Here is a 17,708-nt window from a genome sequence, read left to right as displayed (position 1 = left end):
GCAACACAATGACAGATGAGAAGTGAAATGAAGTTTATAGGATTTACAGCTGCATACATTTGACATCAATATTTAGTAGATTCTCCTTTTGCAGTAATAAATGCTTCCAATGAGGTTCTAGATTCTGGTTGAAGGTATCACCTAGCAGACGGATACAGAGCTAACATTTCAACCTCCATGCCACTGATCACTAACTAAGGAAATCACTAACGCTATATATCACAGGAAGTGTGCAGCCGCAGTATTCATGGATCTGACAAAAGCCTTTGATACAATCAATCATGACATCCTAATTAGAAATTCGAAAGGTACGGAATAAGAGGATTAGTTCTGAACTGGGTTAAAAGCTACTAAGCTGATAGGAAGCAATACGTAAAGCTGCAAGTTCATATATTACGTGTGGAGTACCCCAGGGGTCAACACTGGGACCAAAACTGTTCAACTTGTACATCAATGACATCTCCAAAGTTACGAAAGACTCAAAGCTATGATACCACTGCCTTTTGTTCCGGATGAAACACAGAAGAAATTATTAGAAAGGTCAGAGATGAAATGGTCATATTAAAACAATGGTTTGATGATAATAGATTGTGCTTGAACCTAAGTAAAACTAAAATCATGCTGTTTTTGGTAGCAGCAGAAAGGACACATACGATCAAATACAAATAGACGGTGCAGACATTGAAAGGGTGAAGGAAAATACATTTCTGGGGATCACAATAGATATGAGCTGGAAACCTCATATGCAATATGCATTTTGCGTTTTTGGAATATCAATATGCAACAACATAAGGTGGAGAGAAGTATTTTGATATTCAACAAAGCTAATCAGAAATCACTCCACACTTTATTGCTCTCTGGTTCTACCATATCTTACTTATTGTGTGGAAATATGGGCTAATAACTATAAAAGCAATCTTCACTCGCTAAATGTACTGCAAAAAAGGTCAGTAAGGATAATTCATAATGCCGCCTACAGAGAACATACTAACTCCTTATTTCTAAAATCACAAAGAACAACGTTAAAAAGCCATAGCATTTCAGTATGTGGAATCAAACTATGGAACGGATTGAGTAAGGAACTTAAAAGATAGTTGAATTCAAGACACAATGCAAGCATATTTGTTATTATATATCACCCTTTTGATGCTTATATCTATGATCATCTCGCTAGAAATCTTTACATTGCAGTACTTTTGTGACAGGCGCTACCTTTGTACTTTTTCTTTGTAAGAGTTCTTTTTTGATTTCAATAGTTTTCTCACCTGCTTTATCCAATTTCTGGGACTTGGAACATTTCTTTTTTTGCAGCCATCCTAAATAAATAAAGCGCAGATTCCTCCAACACTCAGAAAAAGCTAACAATAATTTATTACCCAAAATATCACAAAATACTTTTCTACAAGAGAGGAGAAATATGATCTCGGGGAAAAACTACATTTGAAACACTTATATTCGAGAACAACGTCAAAAATCCACACAAATTATGGAGTAAGGAACTCAAACAATGCACAAGGATGAGCGAATTGAAGAAACAATACAAGCATAATATAAGGTATATGTATAAGTGTTATGTTTATCTCTATTATTTATTACTACACGGAGTATGACACGTGATTACTTTTATTAAGACTGAAAAATCTTAATTACGTCATCATATTGTCACATCACTTTTCTATGTATTAAAAATCACATAGCGAATACAGGAAGTGAATAAATGCACTGCAAAAGAAGTGAATGGGTAACAGGGTAGGATTAAGTTAGCTTTGCTTCGGCCTACTCCTTTCGGACTTGTGGAACTGTGATTGGAATTATGTGATGTATCCCATTGTACTTTGTATGCATGTACGTTCAAATCATGACCATATGCGATGCACCTGAATGCCCCATCGGCTTATTTTTATTCCTTATTCGGAAGAAGGAAGGAGACAGAAATGGAGTTTACATTGTACCATCAAGTCTGAAGAAAAATAATTGACGCCCACCTTCCTTCCAGTCGGTCCAGGGCCAGGAAGCTGGCAGGTCCCACTGCGTTGAAAGACCTGACAGAAAATGACATTGAATTTGGCCCATCATTCCCAATCCTTTTTTCTGAAACATGAACATGTATTTCTTTGATTTTTTTTCTGCGCATTCTTGTGCGAGGAAACAAGTTAATATGAGCTAGCATACAATGGACGTCATGTGAAATACCAAAATACCTATTTTGACGCTAAAGCCCTCACAAAAAAACTGACAGACTTTTGTTATTGTAGCAGGTAACATAAAAAACAATGTTTATCTGGCTGGCTAACACGATGCTATGCTAGCCACACATCTCAGCGTCATTCACAGACAGAAGAGTGGATACCTAGCTCTCCATTTTGCTGCGAAACACAACAAAATGCTCGTTTGCCCGTCAGCATTTTTTTTTACCTGAGGATTGGAGCACACGTCTCACGTGCTGGAAGACACAGCCATCCCAAGGAGAGTGGAAATCATAAGTGTATCTATGCCGTTGACGGAACTAGCATAAGTATATGTATCAATGCCTCCATGTTTTGGTAGTGTTTTAAATCGTCAAAATACAACAAAATATTCCAACTATTAGTGTACATGTTAATGATCACAGCATGCATATCAAACCATGCAAGGTTGTGAGAGGTCTTTTTTTTTTTAAAGAGGACTTTGTAGTCGAAATAGGTGCATTGTTAGCTAGCTCATATTAACTAGTTTTCTAGTGTTATAATGCACAGAAAAGGGAAAGAAATATGTTTTCCTGTTTCACATTAGGATTGTGTATGATAGGCAAAATTTCCCAAAAAGCGCAGTTCCGCTTTAAACTTCCACTTCAACTTTAAGTCAGCTAATGAACAGCTGTTATCAGTTTGATGAGTGACTCAAAATATTTTTTGTGTCACTCTAATTTCTTCTTTTTACATCTTGCAATATTTCAATTGGTCTTAAGATTTAGATCAGGATTGTACTTGCAATCAGTTCAACCTAACACAATCCCTGGTTGGTAGTGTGACGTGGCTGGTTGCATCACAAATAGACAAATGGTTCACGACAGCTAGGCGGCGGCCAATAACACAAGTCTAAGTCCAAGACTTCGGTGCATTACAATCAGCCCAACATGTCATCACATGAGCATGTGCAGTGTAATGTATTTAAACCACTCTTGGCTTCCAAATTCTTCTCCCGCCGTGATGGATGCCGGGAAAGGGATGAGCGCTGAGAGCCGGCGGGCTTGGATGGAAGAGAAGAGCCTCATTCTCAAGCAGACTTACTGGTAAGTGTGTTTTTTAATATGACGTCTCTGTCTGACTCTCATTTGAATGCTTTACTATTGTTCCACATAAAGTTGTTGTCTTTGTTTTAATTATTCCTGCTTTCATTAGCCACGTTTACATCAGTTTTTCTCTTTCCGAATGACCTTACCGAAAACAATGGTATTCATGGAAAGGAATATTCCAATCTCTTGTCTACATGCGCCGCTATAATCAACCAGAATAGTCAATGGGGCATGCCCAGTAGAGCGTAATCATCAACATCACGTGATACTTTTTCTTTCACTTGTTGGAATAACTCAGTATTGCAAGTTTTTTGTTCATCCAGTTTTGAAATTTAGTTTGGATCAAAAATAAACTTTCCACAGCAGTCCAGTACCGATTGCTCGCCTCCATTTTGAAAACTGAAGAAGGTCTGGAGCTGCGTGTTACGTCATATCTGAGCATGCGCTGAAAGAACGCACCCGGGATAAATTTAAACAGGAAAAGATCAAATTCAATCTTGCTAATATTTTATAATTAAACTCGGGACATGTTTTATATAGATATATATTTTCTTTCTTAATAAAAGTGGACTTGTGAATGGCGTATAGAAGGGTTTAGATTCTGTTCCACAGATGGCGCTAATGCACACGAAAGCTGCTTGCCAACCGCCAATAAACCACAGAAGAAGAAAAACACGACCGTTTGACTTTCCGTTTGAGCGGGTACAAGATACCTCAATCGGATTGGGGAAAGGAATATTCCACCACTGGGAATCCCATTATATATTCATTCGGATTGGCACTTTTCTTTTGGAATATTTGGGTCCATGTATATGTGGATATTGTTATGCCTCCCCTAAATGAACAGCTGGGTTCTTGTGAGACCTTCACAAGATTTCCATGACATCTTGTTTAGGAACTTTAGGAAGTCCATGTATGACAACTTTTTGGGTGTTTAGCGGGAATCGGCCACTGCTAAGTTTGACTACTACTATATTTGATGCCGAAATTTGTAATAGATATATAATATTAGAAAACTTTGGCCAAAAAGATAAAATAATCTGATTGATACAACATGATATATCTTGAGTATTTTCTAAAAACAAACTTAATATAGTATCCCCAACCCCTGTGTCTCCATGTGCAGCGAGATGCCCAATTACGACATTCTCATCCCCATTCTGCTAAAAGAGGGCATCGACCAGCTGCCCAAGCACTGCAAGCTCACTCCAGGTAAGCAGCCAATCAGGAAAGTGGTAAGATGAAACAGAAATGTGCCGTTATTGATCAGTCTGTAGGACGCCAACTGTCCATGTGCTCAAATGAGCTGCAAGCATCCTAAAAAAAAAAAGACAAATTCTAATCTAAGAATCCCCAGACAACAGTTGAGCAGTTGCTTCCCTTGCTTTGGCCTCATTTACTTGATGTTTAAAGCATTTTGTACCAGCCTGCACAAACAAAGTGTTTCTTTCCCGTTGCATTAAGCACTTTGTCTTTTGAATTGAGATGCAAACTCGATTTCACTGCCACTCCATTGTGAAGGCGTCCTCTTCAGGGTTCCCACAGTGGAAACGATAGTCATTCTAGAAAATATATTTAAGCCTTCGTCACTCAAATATACAGAAATAAGCTGTACTATTGATGCTTTTCTGCCCTCAGCCTCCTTATAGGTCAAATATGCCTGTCAGGATAGCTTATTTTGTTGGATGATAATTGCCCTTCACTTTCTTCCGCTTATCCTCACGAAGGTTGCGGGGGTGTTGGAGCCTATCCCAGCCGTCTTCGGGCGAGAGGCGGGGTACACCCTGGACTGGTGGCCAGCCAATCACAGGGCACATATAGACAAACAACCATTCACACTCACATTCATACCTGTGGCCAATTAACCTAGCATGTTTTTGGAATGTGGGAGGAAACCGGAGTACCCGGAGAAAACCCATGCATGCAAACTCCACACAGAGATGGCCGAGGGTGGAATTGAACCCCGGTCTCCTAGCTGTGAGGTCTGCGCGCTAACCACTTGATCGCCGTGCAGAGCTGGCAACATAACTTGAAAAAAAAGACAAATTCTATTTGTGTGGCCTGTGCGCTAACCACTCGTCTTGTTCTTCAATTTATTGGCAATAAATGATATTGTCAACGTTATTATGAGGTCATTTTTCATCGACGTTATGATAATATATGGCATAACAATGCATATGCAACATACCAGAAGCAACAAACTTAGTATTGACATTGGAGTTGGACTGTCAAGAGTTTTAAACAAATAGATTAAATAAACTCCAAATTGTCCATAGGTATGAATGTGAGTGTGAATGGTTGTTTGTCTATATGTGCCCTGTGATTGGCTGGCCACCAGTCCAAAGTGTACCCCGCCTCTCGCCCGAAGACCAGGATAGGCACCCCCCTGACCCTTGTGAGGATAATTGGTAGAAAATGAATGAATAAACAAAAATACCAAAAAAAATCTTTTAAAATCTCACCTTGTCTCGGTGACCCAGTGTCTCGTCTCGTGTTTTTTATTGGCTTATAACCATTTGTGCTAAGGTAAAATAGTACCTTTGAGGATGTACTATATATTGTATATAAGCGATTTTCCTTGTTGAGTTGCAGTGTTGAATATTGCAGTTTTCTAAATGTATTATTTTGTTGTATGAGCTCTGGCTCTTCCTCCTCTTATTCCCTGTCCCTCTTGCAGGCATCCCACTGAGGCCCATGTTGGCCCACCCCACCAAGGGAGTTGGCGAGGTGATGAAGAGGTTCGACGAGGCGGCGTTCACCTGCGAGTACAAATATGACGGCGAGCGTGCGCAGGTACATGTTTTTTTGTTTTGTGTGTGTGTGTGTGAGGTGTTACAGTATGTCCAACCCCCACCCTAACTCCCCACTACCAACACAACACACACACTCTAGTGGGATGCACCTCTTCTTTCAAGATAAACATTAGCGCTGCCGTTCCCCTGGGCCTGCTGGCAGAAAATGTGAACTGATGTGAAGGTTCAGTGAGGAGGAGGAGGAAGAGGACGGGGGTGCTGAAGAAAGAGGGGCGACACAGCGGGAGGTGGACGCAAAGAACAGGATTGTAATGCAAACCCCTCCAGCTGCAGTGTTCATTTTGGACAGTCATACCAATAAAGAGTCTTTGAACTGGGCTGCGTCCAAGAAGAAGAAGAAGAAAAAGAAGAAGAGGAAAGCAGATGATGAAAACTCAGAGGCACAAAACCACAAACCTCCCTCTTTTCGCTCCCTCTGCAGTTGACATTACATACACTGGCCAGCAGGGGAACTCATGATACATCACACACCTTCGCTGTCTCTCTCACGCTTACTCTGTGTGTGTATTTGTGTGGTGAATAATAATAGTAATATGTGTGTGGCAAAGTGACACAGCCATCAAATCGGCCGAGTGAGTGATTGTTTGCATATTTCACTGTTACGTGGCTTCATTTGTCAAAGTCTGCCCTCATTGATCAGGAGGGGAGAAAAGACTCGGAATTGAGATGCGGTGTCAACGTGTAGCGGCGGTCAAAACGAATCAATGTGCGGTGTCATCTACTGACACTTACAGGTTATACACTTCAAATTAATGCCATCTAAATAGATAGATCGTTAGCGGGAGGCTTAAAAGTGAAAACAACAACAAAAAAATGCTTCGTCTCTAACCAGCCCTAGATTGATTCCAGCCGTTATGCCTCTACGCTGATATTCCGCCTCTATCGACGCCAGCATGTGGCGAAGCACAACAAGGATGTCAAATCTTGTAGCAATTAGGCAGAGAAGGAACAGACGGCCCGAATGAGGAACTAGCTGTAACGTCTTTGGACGAGTTTAAATGTCTGGAATGTTTTGCAGTACTTCCCATCCCGGCGACATCTGGTACCACGGCGACTTGTCTGGCGTTGTCATTTTTGTTCCAAGCTAAACGGCAATTAGAGGTTCTCAGTGTTTCTCCTCGCAATCTATTTAGACCTACAAGGAAATCACCACATCAGTGTGCAGCACATTGGCTGTCGACATTACAAGACATTACAGTGCTATAATAATTATAATTAATCCATACATTTTGTCCTCATTTTGGTCATTGGTGAGTGAGTTGGAGCCTATCCCAGGTGATTTTGGGGGTTTGAGGATATAAACAACCAGCCATTCACACTCTACATTCACACATACGGACAATTTATAGTCTTCAATTAGCTTAACGTGGATGTTTTGGGGATATGGAAAGAAACTGCAGAAAATGCAAACGCCACACAAATATGTGCCAACTCCAGACTGTGAGGCCAATAATTATCTGTAATATTTATATTTGTAATGCAGTCACCTGTCCTTCATTGGTTAATTGTTTTCAGACTCGACTGTGATAAGTGAATTGCAGTAGGCTTCAATATTAATAATTTGACTATTTTTGTAGTTGGAGCACAGAAAACCTGTTTGATTGAAGATTTTCTAAATACAATATTTCATTATTAGATCACTGTAGATCTGAAATAGCATTTCTGTATTCACCTTTACATTGACTCGCCTGCAAGATCACTGCAGACACACAAGAAGGCCATGACTTAAACCTAACTAGTCAGCCTCCGATTTATTTACTCTATTCTAAACTTAAATGTTTTAAAACGGAGTGGGACGAAGGACAAAGAAACCAAAAACATACCACTTCCACACTGAATGGGAGGAGAATTTCTCTTAACTCTATCATTATATCAACGCCACGACTGACTCCATGCAGTGTGACTGTAATCTTTATAGGTTATCACATGGTTTGTCTGGTATCAGGCCAGGTATCATGCCCCCAAGTGTCAGTATCAGCCCGAGACCGAAGGTCGATGATACTGGCATCTTATTATCACATACTATTTAATCATGAGCTTATTATCACGTACTATTTAATCAAAAGACCATTTTGTTTCCAGAAAATGTTTAGTTTATTACATGTATTATATCTAAACAGTGTAAACACAATAATTGCAAAAATATTTCAACAATAATATTTTATCAACAGTCTTATCAATGTCTGACAATTAAAGTTTCATTAATCAAGTTTGGGTTTTTTGGTGACTGGATAAGCACTAGGCACTAAGCACTCGTGTGCTGTTCTCTGATTGGTTGTTTCACGGGCACGATACCAGAGCAGCGCGCTCTGAGTGGACAGCTACGGGGGCTGATACTGGACATGGTTAAACTCTATATTTGATCAGTATCACTGCCCTGGGCTTTGACACAGTATCATTTGGGCCTTTTCCCGTATCATTCATGGGCGGTTTCTAGGGTACAGGGACAATTAATACTGTAGTATGTGATAAAATGTCATATCTCAATAATGGAAGATTATTTATGCCTAGTGGCCCGAACACTACATGTACTTTTGTCTTTCAATATTTTTTTTACTAATAATACGCCACAGTCAAACACAAAACAGCGATTTTAATTAAGACATTTTTGAAAACAAAATGCGATAGAGCCAGGGAATGATCATGAAACTGCGATATTGCGAGGAATGACTGTATAATATTTTGTTTATTTCACGCTCTGAGGCGTTATTGATGGCTGACTTTATTAAGTCATTCCCTTGCTCTTATTCCTCTCATTCCAGGTTGTGACTGATGTATTGGGAGGGTTTTTCCTGGTCCTTGTATCATGTAAACTTGCTACGCTTGAGCAAATTCACTGCTGTTCCTTTGCTACTTTGCATGCATGAGGCGGTATGGCGTCGCTTTGCATTAACACTCGATTTCAAATTGCTCTCTTGCCAAACAGATTCACATTCTGGAAAGTGGCGAGATTCGCATATTCAGCCGCAACCAGGAGGACAACACCAGCAAGTATCCCGATATCATCTCTCGCATTCCTAAGGTAAAGCACTCAGACAATGGGGATGTATTCAAATAACGGCCAATTATGATCACATCATCTTGTTCAAGACTCCCATTGATGCGCTTACTTTAAAGGGATAGTTCAGATTTTTTTTCGCATTATAGGGTGCTAAAACAAAAAAAGGCAACTAAAGCAAAGCAGTGAGTTTCGTTGAACTTTATTCTACTCTTTAACAATACACTCACCGTATTTTTTAATTAATCTTCTCCCACAAATCTATGAAAGTCATCATCTTCTGTATCGGAATTGAACAGCTGGGCAATTTCACCATCAAACATGCCGGGTTCCCTCTCATCATTGTCGGAGTCAGTCTTGCTGTCAGGTGGCTGTTCAGAGATCATGCCGGCTTTAACTGGTTTCCTCCCAGTCTTAGTAAAGATGTGTTCGTTATCTTTCATCCATCTCCACCTCCAGACTACGTGGACGGAAACGCGCAGAAAAAATTGCAGAAGAGCAGGAGATCCTTGCAGCTAAAGTACAGAAATATCAGCAGTTAATGAGGCAGCTTATCCTGACGCACAGTAGTTTTAAAGGGGAACTGCACTTTTTGGGGACTTTTGCCCATCATTCATAAACCTTATGCGAAACATGAAGACCTATTTCTTTCCCTTTTCTGTGCATTATAATTACCATATTTTCCGGACAATAAGTCACACTTTTTTCATAGGTTGGCTGTTCCCGCGTCTTATACTCCAGAGCGACTTGTAAATGAAAAAAGTATTTATGTTACATAAACACTGGACACCTTTTGTGTTCATGTTTATTTTTGGTGTAGCTGAATAAGCATTGTGTTAGCATATCTTACACCTATTCAGCCTGTTCTCTATTCTTTTATTGTTACAACTTCCAAGAGGACGTAATGTCTGTTTTGGTCAAGTAGTTTGCGACTTATACTCCAGTGCGACTTATGTATGTTTTTTTCTACCTAATTATGCATTTTTGGCATTGTGCGACTTATACTCCGGAGCGACTTATAGTCCAGAAAATACGGTATTATCAATTTTATGCATTAAAAATGTAATGGTCATTGGGACACACCTATTTCAACTATGAAGCCCTATAAAAAAAAAACCCTCTAACAACATTGCATGGTTTGATATCCATGCTGTGATCATGCATTAACACTTACACTGATGATAACAATGGTTGCAGTATTTAAATTATTTAAAACACTTCCGAAATATATTTTCTCTGCGCAATGATACACATACTTATGCTAGTTCCGTCAACAACAGCAGCGTAGATACAACGACAGCACTTATGATGTCCGCTCTCATTGGGATGGCTGTGTCTTCCAGCACAAGAAGACATTGCATACTTTGATATCCATGCTGTGATCATGCATTAACACTTACACTGATAACAATAGTTACAGTATTTTGATGATTTTAAAACGCTTCCGAAAAATATTTTCTCTGCATATCGATACACCGATGGCCGAGGGTGGAATTGAACTCGGGTCTCCTAGCTGTGAGGCCGCTAACACTTTTCCGCAAAGATTTGGTCACTTTTTCTGTTAATCTATGATAAAGTCATAAAAGAAACAAACTTCATGAATATTTTTTACTACAAAGTATCTGTTCCAATCACACTATCGGAGAAAAATGAGAGTTGTAGAAATAACTGGAAACTCAAGAGAGCCATGACACTATGGAAACCCTGAAAGAAGTGTTTTAAGTCAAGTTGTTTGTTTTTTTTTTATGTTATTTAGCCCTGTTCTGCATGCCTTTTCTAAGCACATTCTCCTACCAGGGCGCAAGTCCCTGTGGTGGGAAGAATGACCAGCTCCCCCTATTCAAAGGACTAGTGGACCACCTTCTCTTCCTTTTCTGTTGCAGCAAATAAATACAACACAATTACTCTTCTTTAAGATGCAGACGGGACAGCGTTGCAATGTTGGAAGTCGAGTAAACAATGGCAAACATCTTGCGCTTTAGTTTGGTATCGTTGTAGATGTGTGATTTTAGCAGATGCCGCACGGTGTCACACACACACACACACACACACACACACACACACACAATCTCTCGAGTGGATTTCCGCACGGCTCACTTGGTGGAAAGTAGAACCCAGCCTTTAAACCAGCGGTCTCAAACTCAATTTACTTGGGGGCCAATGGAGCTCGGGTCTGGGTGAGACTGGGCCGCATCAGGTTTTCAAAAAACCCCCCCAAAAAACGCATTTATTAAAAACAAAAAAAGAAAAAACTTTGCTTTGGTTCCAATTTTCGACAAGAAAAGCTCTGATAAAACATTCCAATGTTCTCAAATATCTTTGTATCTTTATATTTTTCTACACAAAATAAAGATAAAGATAAAAGATAAAGATAAAAAAATAAATAAACAAATCAAAAATAAAGAAAATCAATCAGTAATAAATAAATATAATTATAATAATAAAACGGCAAATAATAAAAACTTAAGAAACCACATATAGTTGGTGGGTAGACAAATTATTTTTTTCAGATTAAAATGAACAAAGCATTATTAGAGCCCTGTAGACATGACAAAACACAACTATAGTCACATTTATACTCTTTTTATTTACAACATATTGCGCAACTGCAGGGTCTTGAGACACATGCTAACTCGCAAACTAGAGAGCTAGCGACCTAAACGGTAGCCTCCAAGTTATTTCCTTTAAACTTAAATAGCCAAAAACTTACCACTTCCACACGGATAGGGAGGATAACTATTAACCTTTAACATGAACATGAATCAAACGTAATAATTTTTTCTGGGTACATGATACCATACAGCATCCATATCAAACTTGTGCAGGCCGCACTAACATTAAACTTTCATATCAAGGCGGGGGCCTCAAACTAGTGTCCTGCGGGCCACATCTGGCTCGCGGGCCGCATGTTTGAGACCCCCTGCTTTAAACTCTGCTTTTTCTCAACGAGGCCGCCATCGTCAGGATACAAGTTGCTTAAGCTGACAATGCAACAGCGCGTCGACAGGCCACATTAAGCCCTCCACGATCTGCTGGAGATTACTTCCGTGATGCTGTGTGAGTTTGGCCTGAGGCTAACTTGACTGAGCTCTCAGTTCTTCCCCAGCCTGCTGAGCTTATTTTTCCCGCTCTGGTCGGGAGCCACAATTAAGGAGCGAATGAGGCCACACAGGTTTTCTGATTCACGCTCGTTGGCTAGACTCTTATTGAAATGTTAGTGATATATCAATAGACTTGGGCTGTAATTGCATTGGAAATAGTGATATCTTGACCACTGTCTCAGTTTTCATGTCATATTTCACAAACCAAAAAAGTCCATTTGCCCTGTACTATATTGTTGCCCTATATTTTATTTAGTGCGGCTGCTAAATAACCTGTTATGGGGCCAAAACAAGTTGCGAGTGCATATCTGCATATAAAACTATAATTAACATTTCATTATATTTTTACATTATAAAATTGTCCAGGGGCTGCACGGCGGCCAAGTGGTTAGCGCGCAGACCTCACAGCTAGGAGACCTGAGTTCAATTCCACCCTCTGTCATCTCTGTATGGAGTTTGCATGTTCTCCCCGTGCATCTAGACATGAAATAACACCCCATAGTCACCTGTATTACCCAATGTAGGAGACATAAGACATATAAGAAAATACATATCAAAATAGCCGCATGGTGGGTGAGTGGTTAGCACATGGTCAGGACATGGGGAAGACTTGAGTTCGAGTTTGCGAGTTTTCTTTGGGTACTCCGGTTTCCTCCCACATTCCAAAAACATGCTAGGTTAATTGGCAACTTTCACACTCACTATGAATGAGTGTGAATGGTTGTTTGTCTATATGTGCCCTGTGATTGGCTGGCCACCAGTCCAGGGTGTACACCGCCTCTTGCCTGAAGACAGCTGGGATAGGCTCCAGCATCCCCGCGACCCCGCGATGAGGATAAGCGGTAGAAAATGAATGAAAATGGTCCAATAAAAAATGAGCTCTGAGCAAAATTGGCTACCGGGCCGCACTTTGGACACCCCTGGAATCATTGCATGATGATGACTTCAATAAATACAGCTCTTCTCCTTGAAAGCAATGCGTGGCATCAACATGATACGTTAGCTGAAGCTTTGCTTGCTACTTCTTAGATCCACATAATCAAAGTCAACATCTGGGGGTTTGGACAGGATGAAAAGGGTCCGACTACACCTGCACCAGCGCTTGTCTGATTGCGAGTGACACGACACAAGATCTAAATTCGGGCATATTCAGCAGCTGCTATCTACCAAAGGGTACTGATCCAAATTAGGATTGTTGGCCCAATGGCGGAGTTCAATTGTAGTCTCTTGTATACATCGAGTTTCTCCCTGGCGGAACCCCCACTGGAGTTCTTCACAAAGAAGCTGTCAGGGAACCTCTCGTCGCCGAAAACAACAACGTTTGGACAAAAGGGGAAAGAGGCACCATTATTAGTCAGATCCCAAAGGAGGCCTTGTCCGACAAGAAGCTGCAGCAACCAGAACACGACACAAGAATTCTTTTGGACTGCAGGATAGAACCAGTAGAGCTATGCAGACTCTTCAAACGCTTCCACCTATCTCCTGTCTTTGTGACTTTTTAATGAAACCTGTTCCCTCCCTTGTTGCTCTCCTCTCACCTTTGTCGTCGCTCTCATCCTTCTTCAGGGCTTTGATACATTCTTGTCACCTTTTCTTCTTTTTTTTTTTGGCTCTTGTACCTCGCTGCCGCCTTCAGTCTAACATATTCCCTCTATTCTCTTTTTGCTGGTGCCTCAGACTGCTGTCTTCTCACCTTCTTTTTTTGTCTCGGCTTCTCTTTATCGCCATGTTGCAGGTTCTCTCCCTCTCGGCACACCCGACTCTTGCAGCACCGAGTGTTTCTTCGCCTCTCTACTCTTTTTTTTTTTTTTTTTTTTTTTATATCTCCACTCATTCTCCAAACCGAGAGGATGTTAAATACGCCGCTGCCATGCATTTATTTTGGCATTGTGTCAGTGATTGACTGCTCTGTTTCTCGCTGTGCTTTAAGGAGGACACTCTAGGACCAAATAGAAATCGATGGCGGACCGTCAATCGAATAAACGCGTCCAAATTAGCATCTCGTGGGGCTGTCACAGCCATGATGTCGTCATTGACGTGTACTTGCACACAATAGATGCCGGGGCGGCCCGAGACTACGCCATGTTGCATTTCAATGAGACAATGTCATTTCCAGCAGCTCTGCTAATATAGACGCATTAAGCGTTCATTAGGGTCCACTCAGATGCAGCGCCCGATCGCAACTGGTTAAGTCTGATATGTTAGGATGAGATGAGTGTCAAACAGCTTATTGACCTGGACTCCCGCTGTTGAGGAAAATGAAAAACACCACTCAGAAACTCATTTTCTGTCCCTCGCTTAATGTATGTTGTGTTGTCAGTACATCAGTGGAGCTGCAATGGAATCCAGTACCTGGCAGTAACCTGCAAAGAGTGCTGTTTGCTGCCTGAATGAGCTGCTTCAGAAATGAGGAAACAACAGGAAAGTAAAAATCGTAATAGATTTCCCTCGGGGACAATTAAAGATCTGTTTGTCCCTCCAGTAGCTTTTAAGGTTCTGTATTAACACAAAGTGAGCTGGTAACCTAAAAGCTTTCTGCAGCCCCGGCGAGCTGCTCAGCATTCTGCCTGTGGAACCTAAGCCCACGTGTCTTCACGCATCACTTCCTTTGGAAGCTTGGATTGTGGGTGGTTTGTTGGTCTGTAGCTGGATGCCTGTGTAGTCAGTCATACTTTGATTTTCTTTTCCTTTTTTTTTAGCCTTTTTTTTTTAGCCAGACAAGGTCAAAGACATGGCACAGTCTGCCTGTCTCCACAGGGAACAGAGGACAACACAGTTTAGGAGATATTCTGTTTATATGGGCGGCAGTGACTCAGGACGGGGAGTAGGTTGTCTAGAAACCCAAGGGTTCGAATCCCGGGGTCTCAATCCCTTTTATTTTTAGGCAAGACACTTCACCCTCTTTACCTGCAGTGTTAGACTGCACACTTGTGTATAAATGTCAATGAGTTCTGTATTTTCTGGACTATAAGTCGCTCCGGAGTATAAGTCGCACAAGGCCAAAAGGTAGAAAAAAAACATAAGTCGCACTGGAGTATAAGTCGCAAAGTACTTGACCAAAACAGACATTACGTCCTCTTGGAAGGCAAGTTCTAACAATAGAGAACAGGCTGAATAGGTGTAAGATATGCTAACACAATGGTTATTCAGCTACACAAAAATAAACATGAACAGAAAACGTATCCATGTGTAACATTAACAGTTTTTCCATTTATAAGTCGCTGTGGAGTATAAGTCGCAGGAACAGCCAACCGATGAAAAAAAGTGTGACTTATAGTCCGGAAAATACGGTACTTGGTGCTGGCCGAAGCGCTCGGACACTATGAAATCTGCTTTATTTTTTTTCCTAATTTATTTTTTTCGAATTAAATTTTCACTTATTGTTACCAGCATGTAGTGTGTGCTTTTAAGTGAATAAAATATCTGTTAATTAATGCAAACATTCTTAGATTTATTGATGCAATACATCAATGGACATTTTTGCTCAGTAGTGTAAGGAATTGATGTAGCTTTGCTACAGTGGTGGCCGTGACCACCCCACTGGCCATCCAGACATTTTGGGTGTCAGCTTATTAATAATGATAATAGTAATAATAATAAAGTGTTGTTACCGTATTTTCCGGACTATAAGTCACACTTTTTTTCACAGCTGGCTATTCCTGCGACTTGAAAAAATTTAAAAAATGGAAAAAAAAGAAAAAATATATATAATTTCACAGACAGCCACAAGAGGGCACTCTAGACTTTCTCACCGTGGTCTCCTACTCCTTAACAATTCAATATTTAAACAGTAGACGTTAGCTTACAAAGACAACTGAGACCAACAGAACACAAATGCCTCCCAAAAGAAAATCATATTCTGCAGACAACAAGTTCCAAGTAGTGAAATTTGCAACTGAAAACAGTAATCAAGCAGCAGAGAGAAAGCTTGGAGTAAGTGATAAACTTGTTTGGGACTAGCATAAAGCGGAGGCTACTCTTACAGCCATGAAACAAAACAGTTACTGTACTTAAAAGTGTTTATGTTACATAAACACTGGACACCTTTTATGTTCGTCGATTTGTTGTGTAGCTGAATAAGCATTGTGTTAGCATATCTTACACCTATTCAGCCTGTTCTCTATTCTTTTATTGTTAGAACTTGCCTTCCAAGATGACATGTCTGTTTTGGTCAAGAAGTTTGTAAAATAAATTACCCACAAAAAATGCACCATTTGGGTTTATAGTCCAGAAAATACAGTACATGGTGAGATGACTTGACAGTGGCCAGTCGACAGACAACTGAAGTCATGTCAAGGGTATTTATACAGCCCTTAATGACAAAAGAAAGAAACGAGCTATACCGAATAAAAATGTGCCTTCTGTAGAACTGGCTTCTGTTCTTTCTGTTCATGCTGCACTCCCACAACGAGCTGGGTGCATGAATAAATGTGTTTCTCATCACGTCGTCATCGTGCATTGCAAAAAACGCTCCTCATATTAAAGCGGTAAAAACTCAACCAGTCTGAGCCACACTGATATGCTAAACTAGCTTCCATTCAGGTTCCGCCAACTTTTGCAACATGTTTAATTCTGGAGGGGGTGGTTTGTAATGAGATTCTGCCATGATTGAGCCATTCAGTGGGGAACTACTACCCTAATACGAACATTTCCTCTCGTCAGGATGATGGCATTTGCTTCTTACTGTGTTACTTTCCACGAGAGGCAACGTTTAACATTAATTAAACATTAAAGTCATAGGGCATTAGGTCATTTTGTTGACTTTGACTTTCAGTTGTCGTATGCACAGTTGAATCAAGGTGTTTCCAGCTTGGATTTGAGCATTGAAAAAGTCAAGGATTGTTGCGCAATTTCTGGAAGATTGTTCCAGAGACCAATGCCCAAGCTTCTCAGAGCTGGAGATGGTTTATGTGGCTCCACAATATGTCAGAGATGTATTTGACGCAAGACTTGTACACAAGCAAGGCTGTTTAAAGTTTATTCTCCGAGTGACAGAAAGCCAATGCAGATACCTGACTACTGCATTCATACCATCTTAGTCTAGTATTTCCTGGTTCTAGTCAGGACCCGAGCTGCAGCATTGTGGCAAATGTTCTGCAGCTGTTTTACAGCTCATTTAGTGATCCCTGTGAGAAGGCCGTTACACTAGTCGAGCCTGCTGAGGACAAAGCCATCAATTAGTCTCTCTAAATCTGGCTTCGAACACCCTTTGATTTTGGCAATGTTTTAGGTGTAGGTGGTAAAAGCTGCTGTTGTTACTGATTTAATGTGGCTGTTCAAGTTCAGATCTTGGTCCACCTTGTTCGCTAATCTAACGATGAGGTTTTAGAGATAATCTCAAGGTGACTGATAACACATTGCCTTTGTTTCTGTGGGCCAAAGACAATGACTTCAGTTTTGTCTGAGTTTATCTGATGAAAGTTGCTATGCATTCACACACTGATCTGTTTGATGCAGTGGTAAAGTCAATTTGCAGCCAGCCTAAAGGAAGCATGTATAGATTGAACAATAGGGCTCACAGG

General features: G+C 40.6%; 1 protein-coding gene across 1 annotated transcript in view; it reads left to right on the top strand.

Moving 5' to 3' along the window:
• lig1 (ligase I, DNA, ATP-dependent) overlaps positions 1-17,708 on the top strand; it is a 57,420-nt gene that overhangs the window by 19,743 nt on the left and 19,969 nt on the right. The window contains exons 15-18 of the mRNA XM_058086570.2: positions 3,172-3,271; positions 4,401-4,486; positions 5,952-6,067; positions 9,014-9,109. Coding sequence (XP_057942553.2) covers positions 3,172-3,271; positions 4,401-4,486; positions 5,952-6,067; positions 9,014-9,109 — 398 coding nt within the window. The remainder of the gene's footprint in view (positions 1-3,171; positions 3,272-4,400; positions 4,487-5,951; positions 6,068-9,013; positions 9,110-17,708) is intronic.

The sequence above is a fragment of the Doryrhamphus excisus genome, linkage group LG11 (genome assembly GCF_037039965.1).
Source record: "Doryrhamphus excisus strain RoL-2023G ecotype Guam linkage group LG11, RoL_Dexc_Guam_v1.1, whole genome shotgun sequence".
NCBI lineage: Eukaryota > Metazoa > Chordata > Actinopteri > Syngnathiformes > Syngnathidae > Doryrhamphus > Doryrhamphus excisus.
Note: the sequence above shows the minus strand (reverse complement) of the source record. Positions and strands in the feature narration are given on the sequence as shown.